Source organism: Agelaius tricolor, unplaced genomic scaffold (genome assembly GCF_023055355.1).
Source record: "Agelaius tricolor isolate 1412-34295 unplaced genomic scaffold, bAgeTri1.0.p SCAF_10, whole genome shotgun sequence".
In the NCBI taxonomy this organism is placed as follows: Eukaryota; Metazoa; Chordata; class Aves; order Passeriformes; family Icteridae; genus Agelaius; species Agelaius tricolor.
Genome location: NW_027269270.1, coordinates 4,374,465 through 4,391,514, shown reverse-complemented (window position 1 = coordinate 4,391,514; position 17,050 = coordinate 4,374,465). Strand labels below are relative to the sequence as shown.

The window sequence follows — 17,050 nt, the reverse complement described above, 5'->3', positions numbered from 1 at the left end:
TTTGCATATGAGAACAATCCCTTCCTCTCAGCTTAGGGCTGTAATAAATTCACTGTGAGGAAAACAAAGGCCCAACCTTGTAAGATATTTAGTTTAGCTGCTTAAAAACGCTGCAGTTTTAGTAGTTTTTTACAAAGCAGCACATGGAACAGGGATAACAACTGATGTTTATGAAATCTCCAAGCATGTTATTTGCAAGATATATAAGCTTACCAAAATTAAGCCTGCATTACTTACTATATTCAGGTAATTTTTAAAAGGGGCATTAGCATTGCAAAAGAATTAGAATTTAGCATTCAGAATGTCTTGAATTCAGTATTCAGAACACAGTTTTTGACAGCTGTTATTCCCCATCCAACTAAGCTGTGAAAGAAAACATTAATAAAAACATACTGATTTGAATGTGTACATTCTTTCTGTAACCAACATATTAAACAAACAAATCTATTATGAGAATACTAAATTGCCAAGTTAAGTACTACTGCTTGGTCTGAAGTTTTATCAATAATAAAACCTCCTCTTGATAAAAAACAGTTGGGGATCACTTTCCATTAAGAAATGGCAACACTTCTATTACAAACAACTCGTAGATAATGCAATATTTAAGGTCAGTCTTGGCAGTTAATTCTAAATATTTTTCCAGGCCTTTGTGAACAGTGTTCATTACAAAAAAAAAAAAAGTAGGGAGCTGTGAGTAACAAAGCAGTGGCAAGCATAAAATTTAATCACACAGGCTTTAAAAACCTCCCAGAACTTCAAAGAATTTAAAGCTAGCCAGTTTCAGCAGTCCAAGCAGTTTGTGTGTGACTGAAATGGGATTTTAATACACCCCAAAACTGAAAACCAACCAACACTCTACTCCCACAACAGCAAGCACCAGGAAGCAAAGGCATGGGTTTGCTGCAGCACCTTTAACTGGTTTTGTTCACACACAGGGCCAGTACCAAAGGTGATTTCAAGGCAGTGCTACACCAGGGTGCTCCCTCAAGCCACAGCTGCATTTCCCACCTAGTGCTCATGTCAGTTAGGAGCAACATAGGGTGATGCAAACACTGGCCTAGGCTGCAAGGATAGAAAGCAAGTTCATTGCAAAGTGTTTCTGACCTGGCTTATGATGCTTTACAGCCTAATCTCAACACAGCAAGAGTCCTGCACTGAGCCTGCCTGATCTTTTAACAGTGAAATACTGCATTTTTGACCCATACAGACTGAAATGAAGATACCATTATTTTTGCATTGAGATTATAGCTCATTTTTCCAGAAGTGACTCACTGACTTTTATCAAAGTAATTTCAGAGGAATTATCAGTAATTTATCAGAGGAAATGTGCATCAGTAAGAACAACTTAGTGACATCACATCCAAGTGAACTCCCTTCTATCACTGCTCATTTCCTGAACATTAATAATTCATCTACCCCAAGCAATGCCTTGGCATTCATTTTCAACTGAGCATTTATTGACTGAAACCCCATTAGCTACAAATGCAAGGTTCTTTAAATGAGAAGATGAAGAACTTTCAGCAGTCCCTATGAAAGCAGAAGGAACATGCAGCAGCAGAGGGTTCCCCACCTTCAGAAGTGTGAATGCTCCCCTGACAAAGGGCTCCTGAAGAGCAGTCACCCTGCTCTCATGGTGGGAAATCTGGGCAGAGGAAGAGGAAGCCCAGCCAGGAGCTGTGCCAGAGTAAGAGGAGAGGAAAAAAGAGTGAAATCCTAACAGGGACAGCCAGCTATTGTTTCCTGCCCATGTGAAGTCACCTGTCAACAGCTACTGCCTAGGAAAATCAGGTTTTCTTTAGCTAGCTTACAGATGTTCAGTGAGTTTCAGGGTTATACAAGGTTACTGTCTGAATGTTTAAATGACACCTGTACAAAGGAGCTGTGCACCACAACCAACCTTTTAGACCCAAGAGGGCACACAGGCACTCTCTGCCTATCCATCAGGGTTTTATTAGCTGAAATTAATGAGGCACCCTGACATTCCTCCACTGTAAAACTCAAGTAAAATGAACAAAATGCTGGCAAAGATTTAAGCTATTTACATCAGTGAAACAGATAAGTATTATCAAATGAGTATTACAGACAATAAACCAACCCCTAGGACAGAAAACATAGCCATTTTCTTCCTTGATAATGATTAAATTACTTTTATTCCAATTTAAAATATACAACTTTGAAAAATTATGCAACATACATTCAAATGAATTGCATTCTTAAGTGTCCTGATAGCCAGGTATTCTATTGCTGGCCAGTATAATACAGTAATCCATCAACTCTGTTTATTTATGGCCACAGGAGAAAAATCTGCATAAATAAATATTTATATTTGATAGTGCAGCTTTTCCTTAGACACTTACATTTAGAAGTCAATGTAGGCCTCTTTCTCCCAAGCACTGCTTCTTGTTCCTACAGGAAAAAACAAATTCCACAAAGATCCCAAAAAAGGCCAACAATTCTAAGTCTGCTATTTTAGAAATAGCAACAAGAGTCAATTCAGCAGTGCCAGAAATAACCAGTAAAGCTAATATTACCACCCAAAAGCAGTTTGGGAAAACTCACTAACAATGCTGTAACTCTCACTGGTCTGGAAGGAGTGATTTCAGAGCTTTAGAAAAATCAATACAAAGGGTATCATCAGTACAGCAGGAGTATGGCAAGGAGGAGCAGCCTCCTGGAAAAGCACCACTGCTGAGAAATCTTTGTGGCAGACACTCAGTCCACTGGAAAAGGACAGACTGACTTGAATGAAGTGCAGTCTGCAGGGTACAGCACCTGAGGCAACTTACCCCTGTACAACTTCCTGTTATCTAGAGGACACCAAAGGCATGACAGGCATGTTTTGGACTGTAACATCCCTGCTCTGCAGAGCCTGAGGTCTTCACTAATCTACAAAAGACAGTGGGGAGAGAATGAGGCTGAAATAGCAGTCAGTGATGTACAGCAGGTATTACATCAGTTAATGGGTGGGCAGGGAATAAGAACAGCAAGGGAGAAAAGCTGGCTGCTGAATTTTACACTGCATCAAGAGTAGACAAAAAAACTGTAATGGCAGGTAGCCCAAATGTAACTGAAGCCAACACCATCACTTCTGTATCAAGACTGCAGAGAAAAACATCTACCACTCTATTAGGAAATCCAGCTCTTAACAGTTTGGTATGACATCCTTACTTAGCAGAGAAAAATCAACACAGGTATTTTAAAGTTGATGATTTTTATTTACAGATTTATTGGCAAAAGGTGGTGGGAAAGTTTAAAACATTTTAAACAGAGGGCACTGTACTGGTATTGTATGAAATATCAGTTCACAATCTTCAGTATCCAGCTGATCAAATAAAGCTAATCACCACTTAAAGAAGCATAATCTGCATCAGCTCCATTAGAGTACCCTGCCTAAAAACCACTTCAGGCAGTTTCTAAATCAACACAATCACTAATAAAAATGCGGTTTTTTTGTGAAGAATGTATACTTGGATTTTTGTACTGTACCTGATGTCAAACTGCCCACTTGCATACTGGCAAAGCAGTTACACTTCCTACTCTTAGTTGGAAGTTTTAATCTCACTGTCTGCAAATTCAGCTGTTGGGTAATTCTGAACTACTCTGAATGTTTTACTGTGAGCATAGCCAAGACTGGAGTAGATGAGATTGAAGGAAAACATTCCTGGTATATCACGTGCCCGTCATATTCAGCTGCATAACCATAAACATCTTGTTTAAGAATTCTATTCAAAAAGGAGAAAAAAATGTCGTCAGTTTTCACATAGGTTTAATTCCTCACTGGAGCTTTTTAGTTCATTCTTCTAAATCAAGAGTGTTTAGTTCTTCTTCTAGTTCATCCAAGTCCTCTCCAGTAAAGAGATTTTCATCAACTGGAACTGCATCAATGACTCCATTTTCCAATTCCCCATCTCCATCATTATCTTCATCTAAATCATTTTGCTCGCTGTTGTTTATATCACCACCAGAAGCTTCATTTAATTTATTATCTGAAAATAAACATAATTCTTAGGCATTTCAGTGTCACATGTTCCTCAATCACCAACTGAATTCACAGTCCTACTAAACACGCTTTTGATTTTTGAAACTATGAAGAAGCTACTTGATTTGACATTCACACAGATTTATATTGGCCAAATTGCATGTACCTGGTTAATATGCAAGGCTGGATAATCAACTATGAAAACAGGCTGGACAAAATAACAACTCACCATCTTTTTCTACTGAAGTGTATGTGCTGAATCTCTCTGGACTAGCCACTGTAATACCAGTCTCCTCTACTGCCTTGGGGACATACAGGTTCAAATCTACATCATTTATGCACACAGGGTCTTCTGTCTGGAAAATAAACCAAGATGCTCTGCATTAATTACTTTTCCACAAAAATCCTCACTTCTGCAAGATGTCTACAACATTTGTCACCTTCAACATGAACCTTCCAATAAAATATACTCTGTGGCAGTATTAAAAACCAAGCCTCATAATTTCATTGTAAGGGCTTTCAAACTGACATTTTTCAAACTTGAATGCAACTAAAACATTCCTTGATTTAATCCTGTTTCCTTTACCTCATCATCATCTCCTGCTCCTTGGACATAACGGGTGTCATCTGCTTCTTCATCATCCGCATCAACCAACTCTGGCCGGAACTCAAACACTTCACGTCCACTGATCTATTCACAGCAAAAAAACCTTCAGTTAGCACCTCATGCAATTCATACTGCTTACAAAAAAACACACACAAACCAACCACAAAAGAAGGAAACAAAAATGACACACAATAATAATAAGCAAAACAATTTCAGGCCAGCTACCTCCTCACAAAACTTTATTTACTTGCTCTTCTTACACTAAGAATTGGACTGTAAAACTTACCACCAATGCTTTGCCAGCTTTAAAATCTGCTTTCCTCCTCTCCATATCTTGCTCAGCCTTATCAATTTTTTCTTGTCTTTTTCTTCTCTTCCATGCAATAAAACACTCTAGAGTAATTTTGGTAACATTTGGTCCTAAGGCAGCACGCTGTCCAGAGAAGAGACTGATTAATGCCAGAAACTCTTTCCAAAGGCTATAACAAATTGGATATTTAATTACTCTTTTCTAGAAACTAATTGAAAACATTTCTTTCCAAGTCCCTCTTGAGACTCTTACACTGTTAAACATGCACCGCTTTTTTAACATTGGACTCAACATGGGATTTTCCAGTTAGTGAGATGAGTTGGAATGAAAATCAATAGGAAAACTGGAGGAGAAAATAAAGGAAAGACAAGAGCTCAGCCCTGCCAAGCAATGGTGACAGAAAGAAGCAGAGCAGCAACACCTTCAGAAGGCCTTGTGCTCTTGATGCTGCTCCCTCATTAGAGAGTTAAGGGAGAACTAAGGAGACACTGGTGGGGATGAGAAAAGCCACAGAAGCAGTTGTAATGGATAAATGAGAAATAGCAGTTAAGAAATAGAAGCCTCCTAAAAAAGGGTAAGCAACAGCTGCACTAAGTATGCAGCTCTAGTTAATCCTGTTCACTAAGTAATAGTTTCTAAACAAAACCATGAATCAATGCTATGCATCCTTTGCCCCAGCTCATTCAGCTCTAAAAACATCTAGAAGTTTTTTATCATAAATCAGCAATTTTTTGTGTGGCTCTTCAGAGTAATGAAAACAACTACCACCAAAAAATACATAACAACTTTACCTCTTTTTCTATTAGATCTTCTAACGAAATTTCATCTTGCTTTTCTTCCTTCTTTTTGTCTTTCTTTAATACAAAGCCTGGAGGGAGGGCATGGCGATACATACAGTTGTCTCCTCCACCTGGACAGACCCAAAACCATCCATATTTGTTGTTTTCAATAGCATCAAGGAAGTATTTGCAGACCTGTATAAAAACAGTGGTTGTTAGCACTGTGTCCTCTTTCCATCCTCAGCATTTTGCACCCCATGGCAGAAGTTCAGTCAGTCCAAGCCAACTGTGCTCAGAGCAGAAGGAAGGTGTGAAATGCATTGCTACTAAAAACAGCAAACAAAGTACTGCAACTGAGTATCTAAAACTCATGTGGTCAACAGCTTTATCCCTCAATGTGATCCCAATTAAAAGAGACAAGATGGCAGAAGACTGGCAATTCTGCACTTCTGTAAACCCAACAGCACATCTCTTTCTGCTCATCAACATTGCTGCAGTTTTAAACAAAATCAATTGCATCTGCCTCACATGTTGTTAAAGCTTCCAGCTCTGGATCCTGAGGTAAAGATGCCATCCTAGGACTTTAATAGCAATTCATAGTTTATATTTAGCCACAGTAATGCTTAACTTTTGCAAATTTAGGCCGTACCAATAGACTATTTAACTACTTGGTATTAAAAATGAGGTGAAATAGTCCCAAAGAATGAAAAAGGGATTATGCCACTATGCCATTTAGTGCAGAACTAAAAAATATTGCTGAACTTAGAGCCCAGGAATTACAAATTACTCTCAATTCATAAATTAGGTGAAAATTTAAAAGCTTATAATGCTTGTATGTCAACCAGGACATAAATAAATGAATACATATCTCAGTCACTGCAATAACAGATTTCACTGATCACAATATTTGCATTTTCTAAGCAATTAGCATGTATTATACTGCTGAAACCTTGAGCATTTCTATACAGCACTTCACCTACTATCCATTTGTAATGTACATGAGAAAACTTTTTAGGGACTGAAGAGTGCTGTTGGGTTGTGGTTTTCTTTGTGGTTTTGTTTTTTGAATTTTTAAAGATATTACAAGAAATACTATCAGGCCAGCCATCTACTCAGAATATTATTATTATTATTATTATTATTATTATTATTATTATTATTATTATTATTATTATTATTATTATACTCCATTATAAATTTTTACATCATGATAAAACACATCTAATGCCAGACTGCACTGCACTGAATTCCTTCTAGCAGAGCTCAATTAAGAAAATAGTAAGTAAAAAAAAAAAGACCTACTATTTGGGTTTTGGGTTTTTTCTTTTCTGCCTCACCATGCTTCTTGTTCACCACTTCTTCCAGCTTCTTCTCATCCCAGTTGTCCATTGTATCTAGAAAAAGACAACAGATGGTTTCACAGAAAAATCCAGATACTGAATATTGCCAGCAAGCTGCTTTTCTGCCTAGTTACAGTTTTAATATGCAATTCTTACATTTTAAGTAGCTTATACTAGGGAAAATAAATTTAGGTGCTTAAAATACTGTTTTCAAACTCTCCCATGCCACTCAAAAGACAATTACCTCAAAAGCCCTAGAAATTTTAATTTTGAAATGCATAAAGTGTGAGTTAAACACTCAATAATGTGCCATTCCATCTGTACAGTACTGAGTGTGGACAAGGGAAAAGAAGAAAAACAAAACAACAGAACAAAAGAGAAAGTTGGATGGTAATATCCAGAAACATAGCTAATCTAACTGGAGGCTGGAAAGAGATAATACCAAATTATCTGTGTTAAAAGTCAAAAGAAGCTTCCACCAAAAGAAGCAAATCACCAATGACAACATTAGCAGTGAGTCTGTGGGACCCCATCAGATACATTTAGGATGACAGAGGCTAAAATTCAAATAAAGACTGAAACTAAGGAAATGTGAAAACAACAAGTTCTATAAAATCTCTAATCCCTGCTAAATAAAAGTAAAATCCAGAATACTTAGCCAACAAGTCAGATGGGGAGAGAAAGTCACAGAAAAAATTCCCAAGTACCCCTAAATGTAGAAATGTGCACCTCTGGCCAAACACTAGTAGCAGTTCTGGAAGGCAACTCTGGTTGCTCATTGCACTTCCCCCTTTCCCTTCTACAGAACTTAAGAGGGAAACAGCAACTGCAAGAAAGGTCAAATACTGCTCAACTTGCAACTTGTATGACAGAACAACACTGCCATAGTCACTGTTCTTCATAATCATAACAATACAGAAGACATTAAATCTAAAATTCCAGTTTCAGAATAGCTTAACAGTATATTTCTACAATTATTGTACCTTTCTCAAGGTCTTCATCTCTAGCATCAATGTAGACACTTCGTTTTTCACACTTCCTTTCCAAGGACAAATCATGAGAAAACTTGCACTTGTCTCCTTTAGTGCACTGGCCTTGCTTGAAGAAAGCACAAACTACAGATTTTGGGTCAGCACCTGAGTGAAGGAAGTTTTTATATTTTAGTACAGTTTTTAAGCAAAAATTATATATTAGAAATTCTGAGAATATAGAGGATAAGCAGGGAATGAAAATACGTTTTAAAATTAAAATTTATTTCAAGTGTTCATGGCAAGTACATAATTCATGTTCTGAACATGCCAAATTTACTTCTACTGCATGGTATTTACATCAAGTATCAGAGCTGCCCATAACTATTTAAAGAAATAAATATGGTGTGCCTGAGCAAATCATTCATTTGTGTATTACAATACATCAGAGAGATCATTCTGTGCAACTTCTTCCCTATACATGAAGCTATTCTTGCCCCTAGTACACAGCAAAGCAGCTTCTGGATGTCAGCCTTTTCCCAACAGATCAACAACGCCCTACAATCAATTACAAGAATTTACACACTCACTCCAATCACTTTCCTCCTTTAATAATAGAAAAAAAAAAGGCTGATCAGAGACCCCAAAATAAGCAACTGTTGTTCTAGTATGAACTATCCAATCATCCTAACTACAGTTTAAGTAAAATTCATCCTACCAAAAAATCATTTGACCATTAGGAGTTCATTAGCAATGAAAGAAGCAGGTCTAAGTGTATTTATGAGACGTGACTAAATCAGAAATACTTTACTTGCAGTGTTAATTAAGTTCTCAAGGAAGATTTTAGGGTTGAGTTTTTCACACGATGCTTCACTTTTGACTGAAAGTGATTATATGTACAGCAACACCTGCTTAAAATGCAACCTAAAAATCTGGGTAATATTAGTTTTCTGAAATAACTCAAAATCAAAAACTGCTGGATTTAGAGAAAACTGATACAGAAAGCTGTGGGTCACAAACAGAACAGTGTCCTTTGTTGCTGATCAGTGCCACAATGAGTAAATATAGGTTTACTTTAAATATATGAAAATCACACTTCTTTTGTCAAAAATTATTGCACATAAACTTCAGAAGATAGGTCAGTAAAAACTTGGTAATATCAAAAAATTTGTTTGTTCAATATCCAACCTCAAGATAGACCCAAACCAAATGCTACTGCTAATTATGAGGTCAAGTAACTGGAAAGCTCTGATTTGAGTATTAGTGTTCTGTTAAGACAACAGTTATGATCTTATATTCTTTCTCTGGATGCTCACACTCCCCTGGGGACACAGGCTGTTTTAAATACCATCAGAAAACACACAAAAATCATGCCACACATCCGGAAGTATCTAACTGATGAATCAGAACACAGCCAAGTATCTTCAGCTGTGCTGACCAACATCAATGTAGCTTTTGGTATTCTAATGATCTACTGACCCCAGAGGGCTTCCCAAAACAGTGTCAAGTCATGACTGACAAAATACTTGGCATGGAGAAGGAAATAGTCACATCTATTTCATTAAAATAACTGGTGTTTTTGAAGGGTTATTATACCTTAAGTAGCTATATGAATAATAAAACATAAATGAAGAGAAATCTGTTAGTCATACCTTTGCTAATTTTCTGTGCAGCCACCACAGGCTTGAAGAGCTCATTTAATTCTTGTAATTCCTTTTTCTTATCTTCTTTCTTTAATTTCTTCTCACTTTCTGATTGAGCGACCTATGAAGAGAAGAGCAGGATGCCAGGACTCACTACACATGAACTGCAGGTTAAAATAGCCAATAGTTCAAAATCAGTTTACAAGGGCAGGAATGAAGGAACCTGTGATGCCTGCAAGGCTCAGAATTGCTGCTCTTGTGTGTACAGCTGGTGCAGTTTGCTGGTCTGTCCCACAGGAGGGACAGCAAAGTATTTAGCAAAGTAAATCTGCCAGAGAGGAGAGGTGCTGGCAGGTACCTGTAGTCTCACAGTGACCCCTACTGCACCTTCACAGGTAGGAAAGTCAATGAAAGGCAATGAAACTTCTCCTTTTGCAGTGCAGATCTGCACAAAAAAAGCCTCTCGAGTCCCCTACATGTTGCTTTGCTCTGATCTATACAACAGGTGGAAATTCCAGGAAATCTGTCCATAGAAGTTGAAAGTGCTTTTAGAACACCATTTCAACTTGGATCGACTCAACATATCAACATAGGAATGCTTCATTGTTTAACTAAGGACCAAAGACAAGAAAATAAGCTCATCCAGGGAAGAAAAACTGCATGTCTAACAAAAATAATACCTTACTCTGCCTCATCCTTCTTTGGATAACCCAGAGCAGGTGTCTATACCAAAGTGGTACGAAAACACATGGAAGAGGACATGGGAGAAACATTCCTGCATCAGATAGGAAAGGAGGATTTAGCAAGGTGGGGCTCCATCTCTTTTTCAAGGTAACAAGGGACAGGATAAGAGGCAATAGTCTCAAGTTACCCCAGACAATGTTTAGATGAGATTTTAGGAAACATTTCAGCACTGAAAGGGTGTGTCAAGCACTGGTGGACTCACCATCCCTAAAAATGTTCAGAATGTGTGGATGTGGCACTTGGGAACATGGCTTAGTGCTGGGTGAGTGGCTGGACTCACTGATCTTAGAGGTCATCTCTGCCCTTAAGGATTCTGTGTTTATTTGACTCTGGTCCTGTGAGACTAACACCACAAACAAGGCTGGGGGTACTATTTTCTAAAATACAGTGTAATATTAAGAAAGGAGCTTTGTTCTTCTGGTGAACTTGGCAAAACCACACCAAATTGTTTTAGCAGCTTGGCTAGTTTTTCTACTAAAAGTTCACAAATGCTATTTTAAATAACACACAGACCCACATATGTCAACTACAGAAAACTGTACTTTAAGAATGTTTTTGTTTCTCTTCAGAGATGTAAAAGCTTGAAGATGAGCTTTTTTAAGCTTGTCTTAAAAAAAAACCCAACAAACCAACAAAAAACAAACAAACCCCCCCAAAATATAAGAAACAAAAAAATCAAAGAAACCGTAACAAATCAAAAAAGGAGAAAAAAACCCAAAAAACAAAACCCCAAAAAAACCCACCACCAAAGCTAAGCTAAAACTCTGACAGCATTTCTATTTTAATCTCATGACATAAGGAAAATTGCTTTAAAAAGTTCTTTCTCAGGGACAATCCTGACTGAAAGCTATTCTATAAGATAAGAGAGGTATAATCAGGTTTAAAAAATTGATCCTGACATCCAACACTCAAACAGTATTTGAGAAATATTATTTTAGGCTAGCTATTTTACATTTTGTATACATGCCATGTACAGATCAGGGATTTCATACACAAGTTTCAGAAGTGTTTGAATAACACCAGTGCTTCTGAAGTGACATCAAGGAATCTTTTCCACAAATAAAAAATAATGATTAGATTTAATGACTCAAATACCAACTTTACTTTTCAAGTTGGGCCTGCCATGCTAGATTCTCCTTGTTATGCAAGAAATGTATCGTGACATCATGAACTGAGCTAATGCAAATGTTATTATTTTACAGGCTTATTCATGGGACAGAAAGCTGTGTAAATATGTAACAGCTAGATTGCCTAGCACTGGAGGAATAAGAGACCTGGATCGTTTATATTAAATCCATTCTGACTGAGTATAATGTAAACATTGTATCTCATTTTATTTCATCATACAGAAGAGCCAACTTGCACACAGCAGCTCAAAATTTCAGGTTTTTTGATCAAAGAGTTCACCAAATAGATGGAGACTTGACAGACTTGTGTCCACTTAAAATTGTAATAAATACTTCTGTAAGTAGAAGAATGAGAACATATAGATTTATACTTCTATCTCCTTTCAATTCCAGTTTTAGTAAAAACTCTTGTTAATTTTAATTGCTCACTATTTCTCAAATAAGGTGAGAATTAAAGAGAAAAAATAGAAGGTGCAACTGTACTTTGCTGACAGCCAGTATCTACTATTTCATTTCAGGTTTACCTTAAACTGAATTATGCTACTATCAGAATACTGTGGAGACAAATCTGACCAGCTGAGTTTGGATGGGATGCAGTTTTTTTCAAACAACAAAAGCCAACCAAACAACAAACTAAAAACCTACAAACCCCCATACTCTGTACTACCTTCACACAGGTACAGCTAGACAAGATTTACACAACTGTTAGCTAGATCTGTGCCACTCACAAGGAACAGCTCAACTGTCTTCTCCCTCAGTTCCTCACCGTGTCTGCACAGAGTGAAAGATGGTTTGACTGTGCAGTGGGAAAACATTCCACAATAAACACTTACCTGACGTGGATTCTGCTGCCCAAACTTAACCTGGTGAGTCACAGCCTTGATAAACTTCTGCTGCTTTGCACCTTTTTTATTCTTTAGACCAAATGTTTTGTCCTAAATCAAGAGATAAACACAACCATATTAATTAAAAAAAAACCCCAAACCACCAAAACAACAGAAACCCCACCCATGCCACTCCTCTCAGGCTTTCAGTAAAACACAGATTGTTTCCTCAAGCAACACAAGCAATGCAAGAAGCAGTAAGGACAAAATATAGACTCTCAAATCATCTTCAGAAGTGGCTTTTCAGCATTCCCTGCTGAAGGTGGCCCTTGTGTGAGCTCTTGTTTTTAGCAGCAGAGCCCCTTGTGCCTGGTATCAGTGTGAGAGTGGACACACAGCACTCTCAGGCCCCTCAAGGCAGCGGGACAAGATGGCACTGGAGACCACCCAAGGAACAGCTGGGGAAAACAGGATAAGCCATAGCTACTGCTGGTTTCTCTTCTATCTACCTGAAATCACTCATTACTTCTGTCTTCAACTATTCACACAGGCACCTATATAACACACATCACTCTTCTATTACCACATCTGACATGTTACTTTTTATTTTAAGTATTGGGAGCTTTTTCTTCTCCAACTGTACTAATTTGAAGTTAAGTCTTTATCCTACATCAGGTCTGGACAGGTGTATCTACTTCCTAAAATCCACTGCCTAAATCAATTCTTCTTCTATATCTTCAGCTTTATTCTTAAGGAGAAGTTTCTATACCAAACCTATGAAAAAAAATTCACAAAAAAAACCCAGCTTATTTTCACATGAGTAGCTGAGGCAGAAATTATTTTTTGTAACTGAAATACCTGCCTTAAAAATTTATCCATGCCTTTGATTTGATACCAACATTTTCCTCCTTGAAGGAAAAAGTAACAGATGTTCATCCAGTGAAAATAGCTCAGTGCAAATATGGTTTTGGAAGTCTAACAATTCAAAAGCATATTACAAATTAATTACAAAATAAACAGGTCCAAGTTTCCAGACTCATGCTGGTTTCACTTACAACATGCTCCCTGTGTTACTTGGTGCTGACTGGAGAAATCAAAAACAATTAGTTGGGAAAGAAAATTTATTATTTACGTGCTTGATTTCCACTGTAACTACAGATGGAAAATATAATCCCTGTCTATGATTTATATAAGAATCTACTGCTAACAATTAATGCCAGTTTCTCCACTTTCAGCTACATTTCTTTGTAATAAAAAGCAGAATTTTTCCAGGGCATCTGCATTCAGCAGGAACCTCGGGAACTCCAATATCAGGAGAACACAGGACCAACTGCACTAACCTGACCTTTCAAAAAACCACAGAAACAACAACCCACAACCTTAGATTTAAAGGGAACACTCTCATTACACGGGTATTTTACCTGAGCACCATCCTTCACGCCAATAATTCAGGGAGATATTTAAATTTCTGTAACTACCCTGCTTGTACTGTCAGTATAAATTCAGACACACAGCATAGACAAACACACACACCCCTCTAGCAGGTTTGAAAAAAACCCAAAACAATCCGGTCAAATTGCAACAGAACCCACCGCAAATCTGAGTGAAGAACCAAGGAATCACTAAGGTGTGAAGCGATCTCTGGAGAGATCTGGTCCTACCCCAAAAGCACAGACGCACACCCCAGCCAGCCGGACTCTGGGCACGCACAGCACACCAGGATGCACACGAGAAAGGGCGAGGGAAAAAGCCAGCACAGCACAGCAGGGCTGTCACATCACGCTCAGGCCCAACACAGCTCGGCAATGTCCCGGCCAGAGCTGACTCCGAGCAGCGCCTCCCCGGGCACAGAGAGGTGCCGGCCCCGTGATCCTTCCTGGGCCGCTTCCCCCGGGAGGCCACAGGGAGCGGCGGGGCCCAGCGAGAGGCCGCGGCCTGGGCCTGCTCACCTCGATGATCTTCTCCTTCTTCTTCTGGTCCGCCTTCTTGCTGCCCCCCGCCGGCTGCTGCTGCTTCTTGGGGGGCATGGCGGGGCGGGCCGGGGCGCTCCCGCGGGGCTCGGGCCGGGCAGGGCCGGGAAGGGCCGGGACGGGCTCGGGCCGCGCCGCCGCCGCGGGGGAGGCGCAACGGGTCCCGCGGGGCACGATGGGAACGCGCCGGCCGCCGGCCAATCGCCTCCCGGCAGGCAGCGCGCGCCGCTGGCGTCACGGGGCGGGGGCGGAGCGAGATGCGTCACGGGTGGGGTGGGGCGAGACGCGTGACGTGGAGGGAGGGTGCGTGCGTGGTGTTCGGGGGCGGGGAGGGTGTAAGGGAACAGGACGGGGCTTTGCTGTCAGAGGCGGGGGTTTCGTTGTGGGGGACGCTGCTCTGTTTGTCAGAGGCGATGGTTTCCACGTGAGGGAAAAGGGACGCTGCTCTGCTTCTCAGAGGCGGAAATTTCCGTGTGAGGGAGCGTGAGGGACACTACTCTGCTGGTCAGAGGCGGTGGTTTCCGTGTGAGGGGAAAGGGACGGCGCTCTTCTTGTCAGTGATGGTTTCCTTGTGAGGGGAAAGGGACAGTGATCTGCTGGTAAGAGGCGAGGGTTTCCCTGTGAAGGAGAGGAAAAGGACACTGCTCTGCTGGTCAGAGGCGGTGGTTTCATTGTGAGGGAAAGGGACGGCGCTCTTCTTGTCAGAGGTGATGGTTTCCGTGTGAGGGAGCATGAGGGACAGTGCTCTCTTTGTCAGAGGCGGGGGTTTCCGTGTGAGGGCAGAGGGACACTGCTCTGCTGGTCAGAGACGGGGGTTTCATCGTGAGGGAGCGTCAGAAACCCTACTCTTGTCAGGAAAAAGAGTAGTGTGAGGGGAGAGGGACCAGCTCTGCTGGTCAGAGGCGATGGTTTACGTGTGACGAGAAAGGGACAGTGCTCTGCAGGTCAGAGGCGGTGGTTTCCTTGTGAGGGGAAAGGGACAGTGCTCTGCTAGTCAGAGGCTGTGGTTTCCCTGTGAGAGGAAAAGGACCTTGCTCTGCTTGTCCAAGGGGGTGGTTTCCTTGTGAGGGGAAAGGGACAGTGCTCTGCTGGTCAGAGGGGATGGTTTCTGTGTGAGGGAAAAGGCTGCAAGTGCCCTCACAGCGACTGGGTCTGAACGGGCCCGGCAGGTTCTGGGAGGGAGGGCGTGTGGGTCGTGTTTGTTGCAGAACCCAGCACAGCCTGAGCTTTTGAACTCTAGGAAAAATGTGCAGGCTTGATAGATTCACGAGTATTAACATCTTCATCCTGGGCTGGGCTTAAAGCTAGTTTTAGTGGTCATGCACTGTGGGATGCATAAGGATCCATGTTCTGGTAGGAATACGCTGTACCTTCCTAGTGCCTCGGCCACTGGGGAAAGGACAGAAGGCAACCTGTGGCCAGGAGTTTGGGATAAAAGGAATATGAGTGCTCCAAAAACTCTGGAGAGAGCCCAGAGGACTATGGTGCAGTGGGTTCTTTCCCTTTATTCCAATAAAATTGAATCGTGCAGGACTCTGCTGTCTTCTTCAGGACACTGGCTTTTTGCAGCGTGATTTTCCACATGCTTAGGATTATGAGAAACGGTGCTAGGGTGCTCCTGGCCAAAGAACACGCAGGTAGTTGCAGACAGTGTTGTCTTTATACAGTTACATCACATGCATATTCATGTGTTTCATACAGTATTCAAACTTGGTTCTGAACTTTGAGGTTTTGGGAATTCCTTTGTTTGGCTTCTTCATGCTGCCATGAGATCCTGTGCATGAGGTCAATATATTTTATTTCTTCTTGTGTCTCCATCCTGCTGTTTCACATCTTCTGATAAGGATTTAGTGGATCCTCCTTAAAATTAACATGGTATTCTCTAATTATCCTCTGGTGTTCTGGTTTGTGTCATGGTTATCACTTGGAGGGGTCAATCAGTGGATGGCCTGACACTGCTCTTGGTTACACAAGAGCCTTTTCACGTCTTATGTTTTGCTAAGGTCGATAGTACAATACATTCATCACACTATTATTTCTATAAGCAATACATAGATATTCTATTCGTCACACTACTTAAACTGATTATATCATATTAACAAGCAGCTAAAAAGGGTAATAATTTGTACTGTATCTAGATACTTATAATCAATAAAATGCAAAAGCTAATACATAAATGCAAAAGCCAATATTATCTGGTCATTTTTAACAGGATCTCCTGCATCCTGAAGGACACACAAAACAAATGTCAGGGGACAAACAGCCATTAGGTGATAATTAATCCCAATTCAGCCACTTGCATGGGCATCTCTCCCCAGGGAACTGGCGGACTTCAAGGTAGCCTGTGTCAGGCTAAGAGTTGGGATGTGATGAACCTTATTTATGGCATAAAGCAAAACACTAGTGTCACTGTTGAGCCAGAAATGGCACAAATCCACTCCAAGGCTGCTCTGCAGGAGAAGGAGACTTTAATATAAAAATCCTCTCTTTTATAGACAAGTTCAACACATTCTACTTGATTGGCTAACTAACAAAAACATCTTTCTCACAGAGTAGGAAAACACCACCTGCAGGTTTATACTAACAAGTTATCATCATTTTTATCCAACTCCCTAAAAAGTCTCACGAGTCCACTGTGAGAAAACAAAGCCCGTTTCCTCTCTGACCAGGCTGTCGCACCCCACACCAGGAGTTTTGCCTCAACAAGAGGAGCAGCTTCTTCACATGGAGGGTGGCAGAGCACTGGAAAAGCTGCCCAG

General features: G+C 40.4%; 1 protein-coding gene across 1 annotated transcript; it reads right to left on the bottom strand.

The window, feature by feature from the left end:
- Positions 1-2,131: 2,131 nt before the first annotated feature.
- ZC3H15 (zinc finger CCCH-type containing 15) lies at positions 2,132-14,503 on the bottom strand. Its single transcript, XM_071434442.1, has 10 exons — positions 14,271-14,503; positions 12,331-12,432; positions 9,636-9,747; positions 7,999-8,151; positions 6,978-7,069; positions 5,688-5,870; positions 4,873-5,019; positions 4,566-4,670; positions 4,209-4,335; positions 2,132-3,986 (listed from the first exon to the last, which is right to left on the bottom strand). The coding sequence occupies exons 1-10, from the start codon at positions 14,346-14,348 to the stop codon at positions 3,793-3,795; spliced, it is 1,293 nt and encodes a 430-aa protein (XP_071290543.1). The 5' UTR covers positions 14,349-14,503; the 3' UTR covers positions 2,132-3,792.
- Between the last annotated feature and the right edge of the window lie 2,547 nt (positions 14,504-17,050).

Coding starts and splice junctions, on each gene's coding strand:
- ZC3H15 (XM_071434442.1), bottom strand. CDS start 14,348: ATGCCCCCCAAGAAGCAGCAGCAGCCGGCGGGGGGCAGCAAGAAGGCG. Junction 9,748..12,330: donor GGCAGCAGAATCCACGTCAG/GTAAGTGTTTAT, acceptor TTCTCTTCATAG/GTCGCTCAATCAGAAAGTGA. Junction 4,336..4,565: donor GAGCAGGAGATGATGATGAG/GTAAAGGAAACA, acceptor TTTATTTTCCAG/ACAGAAGACCCTGTGTGCAT.